A 20,606-nucleotide genomic window follows, 5' to 3' on the forward strand; every position below is an offset into this window, starting at 1 on the left:
TTTAAAATCCTTCAAGCGGTTCAAGAGTTACAGAGCGGACAGAAACAAAGTCATATGACCTTTGACCCCAAAGTGTGACCTTGACCTTGAAGCAAGCCATCCTAAACATGTGCTCTGCACGTCGTCTCGATGTGGTGAACATTTAAGCCAAGTGTCTTTGAAATCCTTCAAGGGGTTCATGTTAATGAAGGGTAATAAAGCAATAGTTTGATCATTGATATCTTATTGTTTATTCGATATTATTTCCAAATAGTTCGGAACCGGTGAAACGTCAGAACCGGCGAACTAACTGTACTGTATCCTAGGTACACTACTGCCACCTTAGTCCAACTAATTTGACATGATCCTAGGAAATATTGAGATATTTTTTCATATGGGCGATATCCCCACTCGCGTCAAAACACTCGAATGACCAAAATAGTTCAAGTAACTTTTCATGAAATTTTCATCGCTGCCAATGCTTTACATGCTATACGTTTAAATGTGGATAATTTTATGAATTGGCCATAAATTAAAATATAACTTAATTTATTGAAAGGGGATTCAATTCCTCATTAACCTACATGTATGTTGAAATTATTAAATAATATCCAAAATTACGAATTTTCTGGTGATTTAAACCTTTGTATGTACTGTACATGATCAACGTTTACCGTGTCTTTACACGTCATATAAAACCAATAACTTTACATGACTGTGTACTGTGATTTAAGGTTCATGTAAAGCGTTTGAGACCACCCCTTAGGTAAATTTTCATTTTGGATATTATACCGGACAGGCTCATAATATTCATAACATACATATACGGAGTTGTTCAGAAGAAGTAGAAAATACTTTCTATAAAGGTCACCTTGTTTGGTAATATGTATTTTGTCTTACAAAACATGTACTTCAGTTGTCCACATTCTATTTTGTACAAAATATCCAACTTCTTTTTCAAACATATTATTTCTCTAAGTTTGTTTTTGTTGTGTGTCTTACATACTTATCTAGGTACTCCAGGAAATGAAAAATAGTTTACTTTTATATTTGTTGAAATACGCAGTATTTTGTCAATTTGACAGCTCTACTTCCATTTTCATTTTGCAAGTTTTGCATTTTTTTTAAATGTAGAGCAGGTGACACATTTATCGACAGTTTAATCTAAATATAAATACACAAATTACGTTCTTTGTTTACTTATTGTAATATCTATCCTATTATGTAAAGCGGTTTTTGATTGGCCCTTTCGAAAGGTATTTCCCGGTTACTGTGATATGTCCACGTTATGACGAGCAAAAAAACGATCTCTCTTGTGGATATAGTTATCGACATCTGGATATAGTTATCAACAGCTATATAAGACCATTTGATTTCTGGACATTTTATGCAGTATTTTATAAATAAATATATTAAAGTTCAACTTATTCATGTAAAATTGTTTACGTAATAAAAAAATGTGCAGACGACACGCTAGCTAGCCTCTCCTTCAAATCACATGGTTACGACGACAACATATGCAAATTAATTGGCCACTAATTGTTTAACTGATTCAATTAGTGACACTGAAATAAATGTTATTGGATCTGTGAGAGAAAAAATATCAGTGTAGAGTCTAAATGGTATTTTTCCATTAGTAAATTAGGTCACGCGTATTGTATTGGAAAATTACCAACCATGACGTTTTCATTTCTTTGAAAACTTGTAAAAGGAAATATAGCTTTCATTCATATAGATGAATTTGTCTATGTTCCGATTTTCATCATTAAGTCTGCATAACGGAACAGAAGTTTTTCCTCCGCGGGTTTCAAGAATGATGGTGGTCCCGATCGTGTCGGCTCTTCTGGTACTCGGCCTGCCAATTTACTAGTAAAGTTGGGCAGGGCACAGCATACAATTTTGCCAAAGCAAAGGCAGCGAAACCATCTCCCAATATTTCATTGGCAGCCCCCATTTTTGAGGGAGAATATTTCAAATTCAACCTCTTATGTTGAGATAACATTAAATTCAGGGAAAAAATGGTTTGTAAGCATCTAAATACTATGTATGAACCATTTTGCTATACTCAATTGAAATAAGAAAAGAGGCCTGACGACTCAAATATTCATTTTGTAACATTTTTAAATATTATTAGGGACCACGCTGATAACTGTAGACATCACTGAAATTCGGAGATAGTTATCGACACCCCCCAATTTGACACCCACAATAGATGCATGTAATATTTATTGGTATGCAACCTACAAATATACGTCATAAGGTCAAATAAATAACCCGCCAAAACTACAGCGAAAATTTCTAGAAGCAATATTTAGGACACTGGTACTCTTACCACGTGATGTAAGCACTTCTATTTTTAGAAACAACAACAAACAGTGCCTGACGAAATTGTCTCTGGTCAGTCAAAAATATGGCACACAGCTTTCAAAAACGACGAAACGAACACATAAAATATTTTTCTGGTACACTGTGATATTATTGGGTTTCCATGAAGTTATTTTCACTTAGGAAGTGGCTATTCTTACGGTCCCGTAGGAATAGCCTCGCAGGCTATTCTTACAGCTCTCCTGTAAGAATAGTGAAAAGCCCGCAGGTGGTTATTCCTACAGCAGTTCTGTATTACAATACTTTGTACTAATAACTAATGTCATTCAACTGATATATTTTCAACCGATTTCGGAAATGACAAGTAATCACATTTGGTCATTGTGTTACAAATAAAATGTCAGGTCTGAATTGATGCAAACATCATGTCAAGCTGATGTGTGAAAAACGTCAAGTATTAAACTTAATTAAAGGGCAATAAACATGTTAAGAGTGGTAAGGGATTTGTAGTGTTGTGAAAAATGTGTATATATATGCACGAAACATAGATCAATAATTCTCTAAATGGTTTAGATCTAGTTGAAAACACTTGGTCAATATTTTTTAGTGTTTCAATATTTATAACGTATGTATTTACATCTACATCTGTACAACCAAAAACAGGGTGTCCGCTGGGAATTTAGAAGTTGGAGCCACCAGTTTAGCCACTTTCAAAATTTTAGAGCCACTCAGGAGCCAATCCATTTTTTGAAGCCGTGGTCTGTTTTGTATGCATAAAGAAGGGATATGTGTATAAAATAAACAACATAATACTTGTTACACTTACTATCTATGTAAATGTAATATCTTTTGTGTTTTATATTTTCTTATAACAAACAAATAAATAACAGTTTTAAGTCTTTTTATCAATGATGACAAAATTAAATATGCATGCTCATTATTTATCACATATATCAACTTTCAACTATCAACAGACTCTTTTAAACAGAAAGATGTGCATTTATAGGGATTTTTCGAGAGCGCTTAAAAGGGCAGGGTACTGTTAAAATTAGGGATAGGGTGCATTTTGCGCATTGCACACCTTTGTCTACAACAAACAAAAGGTATATTTCCAAGGTTTTTTGGTTATAAATGTCTCTTTTGTAAGTTACTGCATTGTTTACTACATGGTGTGCAATACAATCTTTATGCAGAACCTAACATTTTATGATATTTCTAATAAAGAAAACTTGCAAGACAAAAATAATGACTGCAATCATAAATCAGACAGTAGGTATTCATTAATCATATTCATAAGCATGTTATATAAACAAACAGGAATAATGTTCTGTTTTTTTGTTTTTCATTTCAATTCATAGCAAGTTTCTTCTAACTTGCAAATCTGAATACATTTTTAAATAAATGTCATTATACTTTCATCATATTACTGAACATACCGTTGATACTCATGTAAAATGTGCAGATTTATGACCTCCGGGACCACCCTCGAATCGTGAGGGCGTAGTAGTCACAAGCAGGGCTCCGGAAATTTTGATAACTCAATCGGTCCGAAACGAAAATTCTGACATCGGCGCTACCCCACCCACCGCATTCCCAATATTACATATTTTGTAAAACGCGATAGGGTAAAGAAATAAGCATGTCATGCATTAAAACTGAGTTACCAGTCACCGCACGTTACCATACAATGAAGACAGTTATTCAGTGTTATGTGTGATCGTTACTTTGTTTAAATTTCGATGTTTTTCCGAGATAATACGAGGCATTGACACCGTGTACGTGACTAGTCTAAAAGCCAACGCACGTGACTTCGATACCGTATACACGGCAGATACTTTGCGATGTTTCCTCATTCTTTGACGGAATTCTATTAAATACAATGCGTCAAAGTGAGTTACACGACACATATTCTCTGCTAAACAGCCTCAGTATTTAAAGAATAATCTGCCGCGGACCGAATGTGTACGTTATTTGAACGCTGAGATCGAATTTCCCGCATGTTATAGTACCAAAACGTCACGCGGGTTGGCCGCGGATATTTCATTTCACTTACGTTGTACTTCAATAAGCAACTACATTACTGTATAAAGTTATATGTTCTCTTCTGATGTAAACAAAATTTCATTTTGAAACGTTTTTTAAAAGACCGATTTAATAAACAGTGCCACTCCGGTTTTCTTTATCATTCGTGGTTGCCCGTCCATTTTTTTCTTTTTTGTGCAGTCGGGTTGCAAAGACGATTTTCTGCATTTGTTTCAACTGGAGCCCCAACAAATGAATCATGTAATTTTTTCAAATCAAGTAATTGTAAAAATTATTTTTATCAGTTTTCTGTGTGATGTCTCATTAAATCAAAGACCTATAATGTAGAATTATAGCTCTTTGATTAAATGCAGCGACCATTTGTTTGTTAGCATAGCCTTTTGAAATAAACCATCCGTCGGATTCTAAATAAAAGAAGTGTATCCCCGTCGAAATGATTTGGATCCAGTCAGAAACGTTAGGAAACCAGTCAAAAATGTTTAATACACCGCAGTCGGCTGTCTGCAAACATTAAAGGATGTGCCGCGCGAGCACTGATTGCGTCACGCGCTAATTACGGACCGATTATCAAAGTGACAATCAGACCGATTGACACGTTTATTGATTATCTGAAGGTGCGACCAACAATTTCCTACTTGGCAGGTGATCGTGTATTGAGATATCAGACCGAAATTTATACTTTTCTCCATTTTTACGGGACCGATTTTTTCCGTTTTTTCACTTCAAGAATCGGTCTGAAAAGTCAAAAATCGGTCCAAAACCGACAAACCGGCAAATTTCCGAAGCCCTGGTCACAAGTATACACAATTTTTTCAACTTCAAAATAAGTTTATTTACGATTTTCGCCATTTTGGTAAAGGGCAACTACTCTCTGAGCTAATTGTCTACGCTAAAATTTAAGATTAACGTTACATTCCGTAAAAGATCGAGTGTTTGTTTGTTGTTGATTTTTTCCTTATACAATTTTTATTTCATGAATGTAAATTTAACATTATTTTGCTGAAAGAAATATAAAAACCATAGATATTATGATACTAAGTTATTAAATATCGAGTATCAACTCCAACCGAGATCAAACTGTGAACAACAAAACTGACACGAGGTGTCATGCTAAAATTACAAAATACGGCGGAAATTGAAAGAAAAGTTTGTAGGATAATTATCGCAATTACCGTAAATATTATCTGATTAAGTTAATCTCGTACAAAGAACCGAAAAAATTGTCGGGAAAACAACCATTCAAAAGAAATGGGTCGCCGCTCATTGATCATGTTTTTTTTTAATTTAACGTCGCACCGACACATGATAGGTCATATGGCGACTTTCCAGCTTTAATGGTGGAGGAAGACCCCAGGTGCCCCTCCGAGCATTATTTCATCACGAGCGGGCACCTGGGTAGAACCACCGACCTTCTGTAAGCCAGCTGGATGGCTTTCCCGCATGAAAAATTCAACGCCCCGAGTGAGGCTTGAACCCACATCGATGAGGGGCAAGTGATTTGAAGTCAGCGACCTTAACCACTCGGCCATGGAGGCCCCCCCCCCCCCACTCATTGATCAATAAAATTGGTTTGGTCATCGATAATTGGTTCAATTAAAATAAACATCAGCGGATACTTCAAACATTTCCATTGAAAACGTGATTTCTTTAATAATTGATCGCATCCGTCTCCCCCGCTCAAGTTAACTCGCACACACATGTCACAACATTGTGTAATATGCAATCGAGATTTTTTGGAGCCACTTTAGTCAAAGTTTGAGCCAGTGGCTCCAAATGCGACAGGCAGCAGACGCCCTGAAAAATCGTTTTCCGATTTATTTAGAAGACCAATTTCAGTTAAATAAGTATTTTACACTTGCGATGAATTCGTTGTATTAAAATTGTTTGTTTATGTCTTCTCTGGATTTCCTTACCGAAAAAGTAAAGAAGTTGGCAGAAATTATATCAGTCAAATGAATTCAGTACGCAAAACTGCCGTATGAATAACCACTACGGACTTTTCATAATTCGTATGGGAGAGCCGTAAGAATAGACACCTGCGAGGCTATTCCTACAGAACCATAAGAACTTCCTTTCACTTACAAATTAATCAAGATCAACAGAACTGTCGCTAACTGTAGACCGTCGATTATAGTACACCCACCTGCTCTACATGGTTTGTAACACTTTCAACTCCCGGAGTACCTGGACAAATATGTTAGCCACACAATGATTATAAAAGTGATGACAAAATATTTTTGAAAAAGAAGCTTGATATCTTCTACAAATAGAACATGAACAGTCAAAGCACATGTGATACAAGACAAAATGTGTTGTTCAAAATGGAAAAACCTGTCTCAGGGTTCTCACTAGCAATTTCAAGTTGCAGTCCTGGGACTCCCAAAGCTGAAAAAGTTGCAGTCCCAACTACTGACTAGACTGACGGACAGACTTAAATGTTTCGTCAAAACACAGGCCTCTATTGTACTGTCAAATTAAGTGTAGACGACAGACATTTTGTAATCACAATTCTTCACCCAAATATTGTTAAGGTTTCGATGGAGGCATTGAGAAACAAAAATCAAACAACACCAAATCATAGAAAGAAAGAGTTGTTTGACATGAAAATTGAACAGCATGTAAAACATGTATATTACTTTACGAAACAAGTATCAGTATACTGATATAAACATTGAATTCCGGAAAAGGGCTGCCTAAAGGGGCTCCACTTCCGGACAGTTAAACGCCTTAAAAACTCACCATTTTCAAAGAACTGTTACACATGTTCGTTTTGATGCATTTGCAATAGCGTGCGAGTGGTGAAATTTCGCATAACAAGGTGGAACACAGTTTTCAGCAATTGTTTATCTTTATTTCTTTACAAATGGCATTCATTTTCAAAGGGAGACAACTGTTCCCGATTATTTTAAGTACAAATGGCATTCATTTTCAAAGGGAAACAACTTTTTCCGATTATTTTAAGTAATCTTTGAGAAAAAGTTGCCTCCCTTCGAAAATGAATGCCATTTGTAAAGAAAAAAAGATAAACAATTGCTGAAAACTATGTTCCACCTTGTTACATGAAATTTCACCACTCGCACGCTATTGCAAATGCATCAAAACAAACATGTGTAACAGTTCTTTGAAAATGGTGAGTTTTTAAAGGCGTTTAACTGTCCGGAAGTGGAGCCCCTTTAGGCAGCCCTTTTCCGGAATTCAATGTTTATATCAGTATACTGACACTTGTTTCGTAAAGTAATATACATGTTTTACATGCTGTTCAATTTTCATGTCAAACAACTCTTTCTTTCTATGATTTGGTGTTGTTTGATTTTTGTTTCTCAAGTCCTCCATCGAAACCTGAAGGTGCGATGAAAAGGTAAAGGTAAAATGTAGTCAAAAATTAATGCAGGACAAAATCCCCCCTGCACAACACCCCCACCCCCTCTCCGCCCCATCCCTGCTGTTTCTGATCTTCCTGGACAAAATCCCCCTGTGAAATTATCAAGGTGGACAAAATTCCCCTTGTAAAAATATAAAGTTAGACAAAATTCCTGGCGATAATTTTATCTTTACCTTTTTATTTCAAAATGGAAACGTATATAAACATACAGTGAAAAGAAAATACATGAACAATTACTGCTTTTATTTTAATACTTATTAAAGTCAAAACATTCAGTCTAAAATACATTAAGAATGCACAGTATGTCTATGGTCAACATATTAATAAATGCTTCTTCAGTAACATCATCGATTTTGCAGAATAATAATCACGTTACTAAGACTGGCATCGGCAGCATCTTAAATTACTCGGACATTAATTCCTAATTATCGCATAGTGCGGCAGTTTTCCTTTGATCTTTGCAGTATGTTAAACATGGTAACACACATTAATACTACAAAATCTGTGCTGATATTTTACAAAACTGCTACGATATATATCAACACAGAAATGTCTATAGAGTTTCATTAGAAAAAAACTGTTGCAATATATATCAGCACAGTAAAACTGTTCCGATATATATCGCAACACTTTTTCTCTATTGAGGTCCTATCAAGGGACTATAATTTTTTCCTTTCAAAGAAAAGATGATTTTAGCTCCTATTTACAGTTCACAGAGAAAGAATTACAACAAACACATACATTTATAAAGTAAAAGAATAAATAAACTAGAATATTTAAAAAAAACTCGATAGTTATCGCCAAATTCAGAAATACATGAAATATATGAAGTTCTGAGATTTCTCAATTTGATTTTTTTTACAAACAAAACAACAAGCTTTACAATATGTTTGGCCAATGAAATGCAAAGATTTAAAACCAATGCAGAAATCTGTTGGATACTTTTATCTGGGGAACACATTTTCTAAAACAGAAGTTTTATTGTTTCAGTCAGCGAGGCGCAGAAAGGGAATCAAAAGAGTAAAAATAATACTAAACAAATTTAAATGAAAATAATACATGTATATAAATTTTAATGATAAAACTATGCGATAAAACAGTTATAATATGTAATGCTCGTGTGTTACAAGGATATATCAGAGCTAGGGGTACATCTCGGTATTTTTCTCTGCACATATCGTCGAGGCCTACTGGCCTCGCCGATATGTGCAGAGAAAAATACCCTCGATGTACCCCTAGCTCTGATATATCCTGGTAACACACTCTAACACATACTATAACTATTACTTATCACTTCTTCTAAAAAAGTTCTTTAAAACTGCCTGGTAATTAGTACGTGAGAAAACAATCGGAGTTACACCAAACACTACGTAATCCGTCGTTAACAATTAGAAATTGTCACCTATGCAATCACGCCGACAATCACATGTATACATTCGAGTAAATTATACATATGCAGCTTATCTCTCGGTGTACTGTAAACGGGCAACGCTGATTGGCTATACACGGCTATCGGTGACAAGCGAGTGACTCCGCCCACATATTTTGCTCTCGAGTCAAACCTTGTGTATTCACAGGTTTATGTAATCAATTAATTTTCATTGCGTCTCACTGCAGAAACGTGCGTCCAGGGACTCCCAAGCTGCAATAAACACGCTTATACCGGGACCAATTATGCGTACTGGGACGCCGATTTCGGCGTTTCCGAGAACCCTGTGTCTTGAAAGTTTCTTCTACTTATTATGAACATTTTGGTGTGTCACGGTACGGACTTGGTCACGTAAGGGGAGATTATGTGTCAGGCAGCCGGTTAGCTTAGTCGTTAGAGCACTCGCCCTGTAAGCGAGGGGTTCCGGGTTCGAGCCCCGGACTGACTGCACATTTTTCTCACCCTGTGACATTAGGCGACCTCAACTCAACTCGACCTCAATATTCTGTATTTATCGAGCCATCAGAGGATGAGACAGGTTAGTGCTAACACCGAGTTTATGTTTCTCAATTTAAATACTTGCACAACATGCAAAAAATCGACAACTACTTAACAAAATTGGCGAGTTAATGTCAGACTACACAGAATTTCGGACAAACATGAATTCGGATAAGTGAACTTTATGAAATAAATTGCAATTCATACTGCCCGAATAACTGACTGCCATTCCTTTGTGATACTGTCATGTTGCAATAATTAACGGGAGAAGAATTCTCAGGTTAAATACATGTAGTTTTAATCTAAATATGGACAATCCAGCAAAAGAACGGCTTTCATTTTTGTTTTAACAACTTCATTTATGAAAAGAAATGACTGCCCTTAAAAGACTGTTTTGACATGATATCTCCGCAATCTTTTGAGTATTGTATGCTTAAACATGTCAAAAAGATCACTCTCTCCAGATGCAGAAGCATAAACACATAAAGCAAAAACAAAGTTCCTGGTTCAATCTTTCATGGAATTCTGAATTTCCTTGGACAACACCTCAACTTCCTCGAAAACTTCATCCGCATGTTTATGCAACAACATCTTGAATAAGAATGCCGCGCGAGTAAAGCATAAAATAAGAATGTCATGTGATCAAGCATAAAATAGTTGAATAAACTCATTCCTCCTAAATGAAAAAAGGACAAAATCATTCTTCAATACTGCAGTAACCAAATACTGCAGTAACCAAAGTCATAGAGTAAGTAACCTTGGTAACCAAAGGAATATAATGGTCTGTAAATGGACACTGTGCACTGACACTAAAAGAGTACAGTAACCAAAGCAATATAGTAAGTAACCCCAGTAACCAAATGTATGTAGTAGGTTACAAATGGACGCACTTGTGCAGAGGTGCACATTTTGGGCCATATATGGGAATTTAAGTTAAGTGCTATAAGTAATAATCATGCATTCTGTACACAACTGTTGGCTGCACTCATCAATTCAATGTAAAAAAACTTCATGATTTTTTCATGAAAACGGCTATTTAGCGCGTAAAAAATGAGCGAATAAAAGTCTCCCTTATTTTTACCCAAATCTCCCTTAAAAAAAACCCTGCTGAGGCAAATCTCCCTTATTGACCGTCTGAAAATATGGCATGTATGCCTGTGACAGGTGTATTCTTTATGATAGACCAAGGCCTATAGGGCGTAAAAAAACTAAAACAAAAAATCACCCGAGGGGTTGTTTCAAAAGACTTTACATGAACTATTAATCACTGTTAATTTGGTCCTTCGATTTATTTTGACTACTGCCACGTGTTTACACCGACCGATTTTCCGACATTTCCTAGGATCGCGTCAAATTTGTTGTGAAGCTGTTTCAAGTTTTTTTCATTATACAAAAGCTTACATCTGAGTAATGACTTTTCTCCGAAACGCTTCACTTTTCCAATCGTTTTGATCCGCCATTATTTGTTGTTGTTGTAATTTTCAAAGTTATTTTCATATTTCATATTTCTTATGCACCATGTACGACCTTCACCCGTAAGGAAATTCTGCTGAAACCTAAAATGTTTGACAAAACTCTACTTTTAGTTGGAAGTTTATCTAGTATATTTGCAGCTACTATTTATATAGTTTGGGGCCCATCAAACAAAACAAATAAGAAAGGTAAGGACTAAAGTCTAACTTTACTCTTAAGGCAGTGGCTAGAGAACCGGAATTATCGGTTCCCTAGACATCGAACTTATTCGTCCGGAACCGGTTCTCTAGCCAATATACCGTGCTGCATAGGCTAGGGAACCGGAATTTTATTTCTATGCATAAAGCTGTCGGAATTCTCTTTTTTTTTTGTTTGGTAAGTATCATGAATTAATACTGTCTAAAATCGCACTGAAATGTCCACTAGAGATAACTAATTTTCGAAATCAGACGTTAAACAGATGCACATGAGATCAAAAATCGGCAATATCCAGTTATCTTCCCCTCTACGGAATGAACTATGTTATATCCACCTCAATGCCCCACCACCACCCCTAAGAGTGTCTTAAACTTATAGATATTGAATTATGACTTTCAGAAAGGTTTCTAAATCAACGTTTTTTTTACCTCCCTTTATTATTTTTGCTCATTCCGTAAACAGAGGGGAAGATTCCCGGATATTGCCCAAAAATCTATGTCTACGATCTAGGGTTAAATTAAATTACATGGTACTGAAATTTAAATATCGGGATAATTACTGAACTGTTATGCTCAAATGATTAATTAATGATATATATCTTGAACAAAATATCGCCTTTTTCAATATGTGTCAATCATGTGTATATTGACAGCGTACCTTTTGTGTCAGCAATTTAGACAACTGATATGTTACAACATCTATTCACTTCAAATATCGGGTGCGTAATGCATGTTTCGGACGACTATTGACAGTTTGAATGTTTAATGATATGATTATCAAAATAACATTTATTTATTAACGAAATAAACATATTGTAGAAAATAAAATAAGATGATGTTCAACTGCCACCATGTTTCAATTTGTTTTTAACAGATACGTAATGAAGTGTTTCATTTAGCATACATTTATATTGCATTTATCTAGAAATGTTACTGGACAGGGCTTAAAATAAAATTAAGTTTGTTTGACCTTTACCTACTGACCCGATAAAATTGCCCCGACTCAAATAATTTTATTGCATTCCAGAAAAAAAAATTATTTTTATTTTCTTATCAGAGGGAAAAACTTATTTTGGTGCTTGAAACTGGCGATTATTTTATTTAACAAATGCGTAAATAATTATGGCAAGTGAGAAAGTAACCCGCGGTCAGCTAGTAGAAAATCAATAAAGCAGACTGTTTATTATCTCGTGTATTCCGAAAACGTGTCAACTATGCCGATAACGTTGCCTAAGGCCATAGGATGCAGACGACAATCAAACCGCTTATAACCGGAAGGCAATCTGACAAAAGGACATAATTTTACAAATCTAATATCTAATTTACCTGCGAAACGTAAATATATCAAAACGTCGTGCCGGTAGTTTTCCATTCCACGAGCACGTGCGACCTGTCGTAATATCTAATTTCCATTGCTCGGCGTTACTTTTGTTTACTCATACACAAAAAACGCACGTAGTGCATTCATTTTTTTGTTACTATCCAGGGTTTTTTTTTGGCCGATTTTATAGCCGATATTCGGTCATATTCCCAATTGAAAAAAGTATGTTTTTTCCCCAAATTTCATGCAAAAATTCCCAATTGAAACTTCCAAAAAATAAAATGAATATCGATCTTTTTTCGGGAATATCAGGTACGTAAAACGAATACGAAAGCCGTAGTCTAAACAAATATACATGCGCGGTGTTATGTAAGCAGTTGATTGCAACTCCACGCGGGAATTACTTCCCTTCCACTACAGTATATATAGGTAAGGGAGATCATGGCGTATGATAATGCAAAGCATCTGGCGATCATGACATTGTCGGAAAGCGAAAGTAAATAATCGAAAGAAATAATGTCTCACAATTCAAAGTATTATGTGAAAAAATTGAAGAAAACGGACAAAAACATTCAAAAAATTGACACCCTGTTTAAACAGGCTGCTCTGTCTGAACAAAGACAAAGTACTGAAGCTACTATTAGTAAGCAGCAGTCCGAGTCATCGGAGTGCCCCCTGCCTGGCGTATCCTGTGAAAAACAACTGAATGAAAATGCCAGTGACGATAGTGATGAGCAAGAGTCTGAAACTGATAAAACAGTGCCTGTCCCTGACCAGCGTCTGTTTAGCTCTAGCAAATATGAGAGCCGGTATGACTGGCTATATTACAGTTGTGCCAAAGGTGGTTATTGTTGCAAAATGTGTGAGCTGTTTTCATCTACAGATAAGGACAATGTCTTCATTGTTGGAACTAATCTAGGGGACCACCCCACTCGTAAATTAGAGGGCCATGTTAGTGCCAAATGCCACAAAAATTCTGTGTCAAAGTATGTTTTGGTAAATAGTATTGCTACATCTGGTAAAGTGAAAAAAAACAGTTGCAGACATGTTGACAGAAACTGTAGAAGTTAAACAAAAGAAAGAGATTGAAAGAAATAGGCGCTATGTGCAGTGTTTAGTTAAGATTTTATATTTTATCATTACTCAGCGATGGGCCCTTGACAGTTTTGAGCCAATGTTAGATTTTATAGCAGACTTGCGTCCTCCTTCTATAGCCGAGTACATGGATGCACAGCCTGTCATGGGACAGTCATCTTTCATAAAATATGCTTCATCTACAACAGTAACAGACCTCCTTGCTTCAATGAATTACGTACTGGAAAGAGAACTAGTTGAGAAGCTGCGTGCAACTCCGTATTATGCTCTTTTGGCTGACGAGTCATCTGATGAAGCTCATAAGGAGCAATTTGCTATCCTGGTACGGTTTCCATATGACAAGTCTGTGACTGACCATTTTCTTGGTATAATCCATGTTGAACGCACTGATGCAGCGTCACTTATGCAAGCCATTGAAATATTTCTACTGGCCAAAGGAGTGGACATCAAGAAGGCCTATTTTGTTGGATTTGATGGTTGTAACACCATGAGTGGTGAGAATAAAGGTATTAAATAATAGACAGCTGCTCAGTTAGATATTTCTCTAAATTTTGAATTTAAAAAATCTTTTAAAAGATAAGACAAAAATAGACCAATTATCATAACATCATGTTTTTTTTCTTAAGTTGTTTGGTCAATCAGTAACAAATTGAAATGCCATGAAAATGTGATTAACCTATCAGTTTATGTACAATGCATACGTCATTGCTGGGAAATTCTTTGATATTCCCCAAACTTGTAGTATTTTATATTAATTTATAAAATATTTGATAAATCTGATGTATCAAATTAATGTTTTAACTTTAAAATAATGTTATCTGCATTTCCAGGTCTTCAGAGAAGATTCAGAAACCACCTACCATATCAGATCTACATAAATTGTCGTAATCATAAACTTGCATTGTGTGTGAAGCATTTAATGCAAAGTTTCCCTGTGTTAGAAGATGTAGACAGCCTTCTCTTGAGTGTCTGGAAGCTCTTCCATTATAGTCCTCAGAAGTACGTCATATTTATGGATGTACAGAAAGCATATGGAATGAAAAATCTTAAAATGGTACGGGCTGCAGCGACAAGATGGCTGTCACACGGTCATGCATGTAGACGACTTATTGACGCTTTGTACAGGTGAGTTTTAACTTTTCTCACTGTTTCTACAGTTCTGTTGAATTTACATTTGTATACCATAACCCTGAATAAAAATACAATTTTATTAAAAGTTCAAAGGGCAATCATGGTGAACACATAAATAGTAAAAGAGAATCCATGCACTGTTTTAAGGTTGCAGATCTATAGAATTTTATTTTTTTTTTAGGTTCTAGATTCTCTGGACGAAATGATCGATCGAAAACATGATCCAGAAATCGAGGGTATTCGAAACATGCTGTGTTCAAAGAGCACCTTGGCTGGCATATTAATATTGTGCGACCTACTAGAACCAGTCATCGTCTTCAGCAATTACCTTCAAGGGGCCATCATAGACTTCTCACAGGTCAATAAAAAAAGTCAAGGTAAAATATTCCCAATGAAAATTGCCTTTTTAGCTCACATGTCACAAAGTGACAGTGTGAGCTTTTGTGATCGCGCAGCGTCCGTCGTCCGTCCGTGCGTCCGTGCGTAAACTTTTGCTTGTGACCTCTCTAGAGGTCACATTTTTCATGGGATCTTTATGAAAGTTGGTCAGAATGTTCATCTTGATGATATCTAGGTCAAGTTCGAAACTGGGTCACGTGCGGTCAAAAACTAGGTCAGTAGGTCTAAAAATAGAAAAACCTTGTGACCTCTCTAGAGGCCATATTTTTCATGAGATCTTCATGAAAATTGGTCAGAATGTTCATCTTGATGATATCTAGGTCAAGTTCGAAACTGGGTCACGTGCCTTCAAAAACTAGGTAAGTTGGTCAAATAATAGAAAAACCTTGTGACCTCTCTAGAGGCCATATTTTTCATGGGATCTGTATGAAAGTTGGTCTGAATATTCATCTTGATGATATCTAGGTCAAGTTCGAAACTGGGTCAGCTGCGGGCAAAAACTAGGTCATTAGGTCTAAAAATAGAAAAACCTTGTGACCTCTGTAAAGGTCATACTTTTGAATGGATCTTCATGAAAATTGGTCAGAATGTTCACCTTGATGATATCTAGGTCAAGTTTGAAACTGGGTCACGTGCCATCAATAACTAGGTCAGTAGGTCAAATAATAAAAAAAAACTTGTGACCTCTCTAGAAGCCATATTTTTCATGGGATCTTTATGAAAGTTGGTCAGAATGTTCATCTTGATGATATCTAGGTCAAGTTCGAAACTGGGTCACGTGCGGTCAAAAACTAGGTCAGTAGGTCTAAAAATAGAAAAACCTTGTGACCTCTCTAGAGGTCATATTTTTCACATGATCTTCATGAAATTTGGTCAGAATGTTCATCTTGATGATGTCTAGGTCAAGTTCGAAACTGGGTCACGTGCCTTCAAAAACTAGGTCAGTAGGTCAAATAATAGAAAAACCTTGTGACCTCTCTAGAGGCCATACTTTTGAATGGATCTTCATGAAAATTGGTCAGAATGTTCATCTTGATGATGTCTAGGTCAGGTTCGAAACTGGGTCACGTGCCGTCAATAACTAGGTCAGTAGGTCAAATAATGAAAAAACATTGTGACCTCTCTAGAGGCCATATTTTTCATGGGATCTGTATGAAAGTTGGTCTGAATGTTCATCTTGATTATATCTAGATCAGTTTTGAAACTGGGTCAGCTGCGGTCAAAAACTAGGTCATTAGGTCTAAAAATAGAAAAAGCTTGTGACCTCTCTAGAGGCCATACTTTTGAGTGGATCTTCATGAAAATTGGTCAGAATGTTCATTTTGATGATATCTAGGTCAAGTTTGAAACTGGGTCACGTGCCATCAATTACTAGGTCAGTAGGTCAAATAATGAAAAAACCTTGTGACCTCTCTAGAGGCCATATTTTTCATGGGATCTGTATGAAAGTTGGTCTGAATGTTCATCTTGATGATATCTAGGTCAGATTCAAAACTGGGTCACATGAGCTCAAAAACTAGGTCACTATGTCAAATAATAGAAAAAAAACGACGTCATACTCAGTTCAAAACTGGTTATGTTGGGACAGGTGAGCGATTCAGGACCATCATGGTCCTCTTGTTTTTCTTCTAGTCCTAGGGCTTAGTATGTAAAGATCAATAAAATTATTTTATACAAAGGATCATTTAATATTCCCGTTACATGTACTGTAATTAAATAAGCCAATGATTTGTTTGTTTAAAAGATGCAATAGTTATACATAAATTTTGTTCATTTGACTAGTCACTTACTGTAAGTATTCAAATAAATTCATGTCAGAAAAAAAAGATCAAGATATGAAGTTATTATTTCAGGATCTGACAGATGCACTTTACCTCCTGATTGAAAGGTTTCGTGAATCCCTCCGGACTCCTGACACAGATTTGTACTTTTCAAAGATACCAACCCTTTTCCTGGAAATTGATGAACGCACCAATCTCAGAAGGAGAATGAGGTACTGTAATTTATTTTATATTAATGAATTCCTCAACCAGTATTTTGATTCTCTTTACAGGTTTCAGTATGGAGTATATGGTAGTGTTTTACAGTACTAATTCTTATCATGAATAGAAGTAAACTAATTGATACTCATAAGTTAATACAAATTGTAAGTGTATGACATTATTGACATTTTCATTTTCCAGGGCCACAGGACTTCATGAACCAGAACAGCTTGTAGCTGAGGTAGCAGTGCCCGTAACACACCATCTCATACAAGAAATAGAAGATGCTTTTAACTGCTCACCAGTTCTTGCTGCATTTGATGCTTTCAGATTAGAGTCAGTTCCAGACAATCTTGAAGAACTCAAGGACTATAAGGAGGTATATTGAAAATGAAATTAAAATACATGTCTACACTGAAATGGTATATGTATCATAAATTGTAGTTTTCAAATTAAAAATTGATGGTGTAATGAATTACAGAAATTTAGTAATAGAATTATCAATAGCTAGCCTATAAATTCAGTAACCAAGAGATGCTGGTGACCATTTACTTTATTTGAATTTATTATGGAACTGTAAACTAATGATTGAAAAAAACAAACTTTTAAAGCAACAAATATGTATCTCATTCTGAACAACAATTTATTTTAGATGATTCTATACATATATTATTTCCAGCAAGCCATTAAGACACTAGCCAGCCATTATGGTAGAAACAGAATAGATGTTTTCATGGGGCACCGAACTGAAGTTAACCCTGTGTATACAGAGGAAGTAATTATTCAGGAGTTTGAACAGTTCAAACGGCAGATGCTTATTTTGAAGTAAGTCATCCAACTGCATGTTCAGTTTAAGTTGAATTTACCTGTTAACAGTTTGCATGTTTTGTTAATGATTTATAATCCATTCCAATATCAAGCTACTTCTAATGTTTTGCACTATTTATTACTAAATTTTAAAATTAAAGTTTCCAAGTTGAAGAATCAGATTTTGATATGGTACCAGTTGTTGAGTTATTATTTAAGTTCTTTTTATAATTATTGAAGTAAGTCATATAATAACAACATGTTGACACAGTTCAGCTTAAGTTAAATTTACCTGTTTTCAAATTAGAGTAATTATTTACCCATAAGAAGTTAGCAGTTTTACTGTTCATTGTTTTAAAGTTTCTAAGAATCAGAGTTCTTTTCAGTTCACTGTTAGTTCTGTTTTTTAATTGTTGTTGATATTTTAAGGCATGATTGCTTTTGTTATTCTAGTTTTCAGTTGTTGCTACATTTGTTGTTTCATGATCCATCTCCCTTCCAGTTGATTCCTGTACTAGTGTTCACTAGTGTTCAGTTGGTTAGTAGACTGTCAATAAGTCTTTGAATGCAGCAATGAATTGGTTAGGGTATCTTCTATACATTTGAGTAAGTTTCTTGTAAGATTAGAAAAATAAATAAGAAGATTCAAAGTAAATTGTTTGATAATTAAAGTTGTAATCATGATCATGAAAATGTCAATTGTGATTATCGATATGATGAGTACTGTTTATACTGCTTCTGAAATATAAAGTATTGAATGAATGATCAGTTTATAGCTAATGACTTACATCCATGAATTTACTTTGACTATTTTTGCACAGTATTTCACTTCTTTCACCAAATGGTGTAGAATCAATCCTAGATGATTTTAATTATAATTTTAACTTTTACAATAATCCTATTACAGGCAGAGGAATCCAAGACCAGACCTATATGAGGAGATGGCAACAGATGGAATCCTTCGCAATGCCTATCCTGTTATGTTCTTTTTTGTGGGTCTTAGTAGGATCATACCAAGCAGCACAGCAAGTGTTGAAAGGACATTTAGTTTAATGAATTCGTTATGCACTGCCTCCCGTAGCAGGTTAAACCAGAGTTCACTGGATTCTCTGATGAGAATTTGTGTCCATAAGCGTAAGCAAGCAAATCAATCACTAACAGATGCACAACTAAATGACATCATACAAGAGTTCAAGAATATGAAAAGCAGGGATCTTGCATTGTAATTGTCTGACTGGTCAATTACTTGGCAAGTGTATTGATGTTAGACAAAATGTCACCTATATAAGAATATATATTTTAGAGGAAATGATTTAAATGTTAAATATAAGATATATATGAGAATACATACAGGAGACTGTTGGAGTAGTACTGATTAAATGTTTCCATCATGTTCATTTGTTTGTTAACTTGTGTTCATTAAGTTATAATATTCCATAATAGTAATTTCAATTAAACATCACCTTTAACCAAGGTAAGTCTCGTTTAATTTTGTAAATTTTACAATATAACATTTTTCCCAATTTTGAGCAAAACGACGCGAAAATTCCCAATCCCAAGGGTATGGGTCATGTTCCCAAAATACTGAAAAAAAACCCTGATTTACCTACCTACCTACCCACTGTAAAAATACTGGGTCGGTAAAGGTCAAACAAACTTAATTTTAATTTAGGCGCAGTGTAGTAGAACACGTGTTTAACTTTGTATTCAAGTTAAAGTATTTATCTTTTAGTCCAGATTTCATATTTTTCTCTTCAGAAAACATATTAAAAACAGATACGTTACAAACAACAGATACGTTGTATGACTGTGCTATAAAAGTGTAAAAATGTTTGAATTGTTTGAATAATCATCACCTTAACTTAAAGTTTTAGAAAATAGTTGATTACGGTTTTATTATTGATATCTGGGGTTAATAAGACATCATAAATATTGAATAAAACATATACATTACAGTTTCTATTTTTATGCCCCTTCGAAGAAGGAGGGGTATATTGTTTTGCAGATGTCGGTGGGTAGGTCGGTCGGAATGTAGATCAATCCGTTTCCGGATGATAACTCAAGAACGCTTGGGCCTAGGATAATGAAAGTTGATAAGGAGGTTGGTCATCACCAGCAGATGACCACTATTGATTTTGAGGTCTGTATGTCAAAGGTCAAGGTCACAGTGACCCTGAATAGTAAAACAGTTTCCGGATGATAACACAAGAACACTTGGGCCTAGGATCATGAAAGTTGATAGGGAAGTTGATAATGACCAGCAGATGACCCCTATTGATTTTGAGATCAGTATGTTAAAGTTCAAGGTCACAGTGACCCTGAACAGTAAAACGGTTTCCGGATGATAACTCAAGAACGCTTAGGCCTAGGGTCACGAAAATTGATAGGGAAGTTGGTAATGACCAGCAGATGACCCCTATTGATTTTGAGGTCAGTATATTAAAGGTCAAGGTCACAGTGACCCTGAACATTAAAACGGTTTCCGGATGATAACTCAAGAACGCTTAGGCCTAGGGTCACGAAAGTTGATAGGGAGGTTGGTCAT

The 20,606-nt window shown here is 35.5% G+C and overlaps 2 protein-coding genes across 6 annotated transcripts in view; one reads left to right on the forward strand and one right to left on the reverse strand.

Annotated features, from left to right (window-relative positions):
* Window positions 1-11,116, reverse strand: part of LOC123534966 (mediator of RNA polymerase II transcription subunit 15-like) — a 286,252-nt gene extending 275,136 nt beyond the window's left edge. For 4 of the 5 annotated variants that reach the window (XM_045317469.2, XM_045317467.2, XM_045317468.2 and 1 more), the window contains exon 1: window positions 11,058-11,116. In XM_045317469.2, coding sequence (XP_045173404.2) covers window positions 11,058-11,116 — 59 coding nt within the window. The remainder of the gene's footprint in view (window positions 1-11,057) is intronic. The other variant, XM_053519545.1, reaches the window with a different exon arrangement.
* Window positions 11,117-11,157: 41 nt separating this feature from the next.
* The window catches only part of LOC123534967 (ubiquitin carboxyl-terminal hydrolase 30-like), a 168,958-nt gene continuing 159,509 nt past the window's right edge, over window positions 11,158-20,606 (forward strand). Inside the window, exon 1 of the mRNA XM_045317470.2 lies at window positions 11,158-11,317. Within this exon, the coding sequence (XP_045173405.2) occupies window positions 11,218-11,317 (100 nt within the window). The 5' untranslated portion in view covers window positions 11,158-11,217. The remainder of the gene's footprint in view (window positions 11,318-20,606) is intronic.

This window comes from Mercenaria mercenaria, chromosome 12 (assembly GCF_021730395.1).
Source record: "Mercenaria mercenaria strain notata chromosome 12, MADL_Memer_1, whole genome shotgun sequence".
Lineage (NCBI taxonomy): Eukaryota > Metazoa > Mollusca > Bivalvia > Venerida > Veneridae > Mercenaria > Mercenaria mercenaria.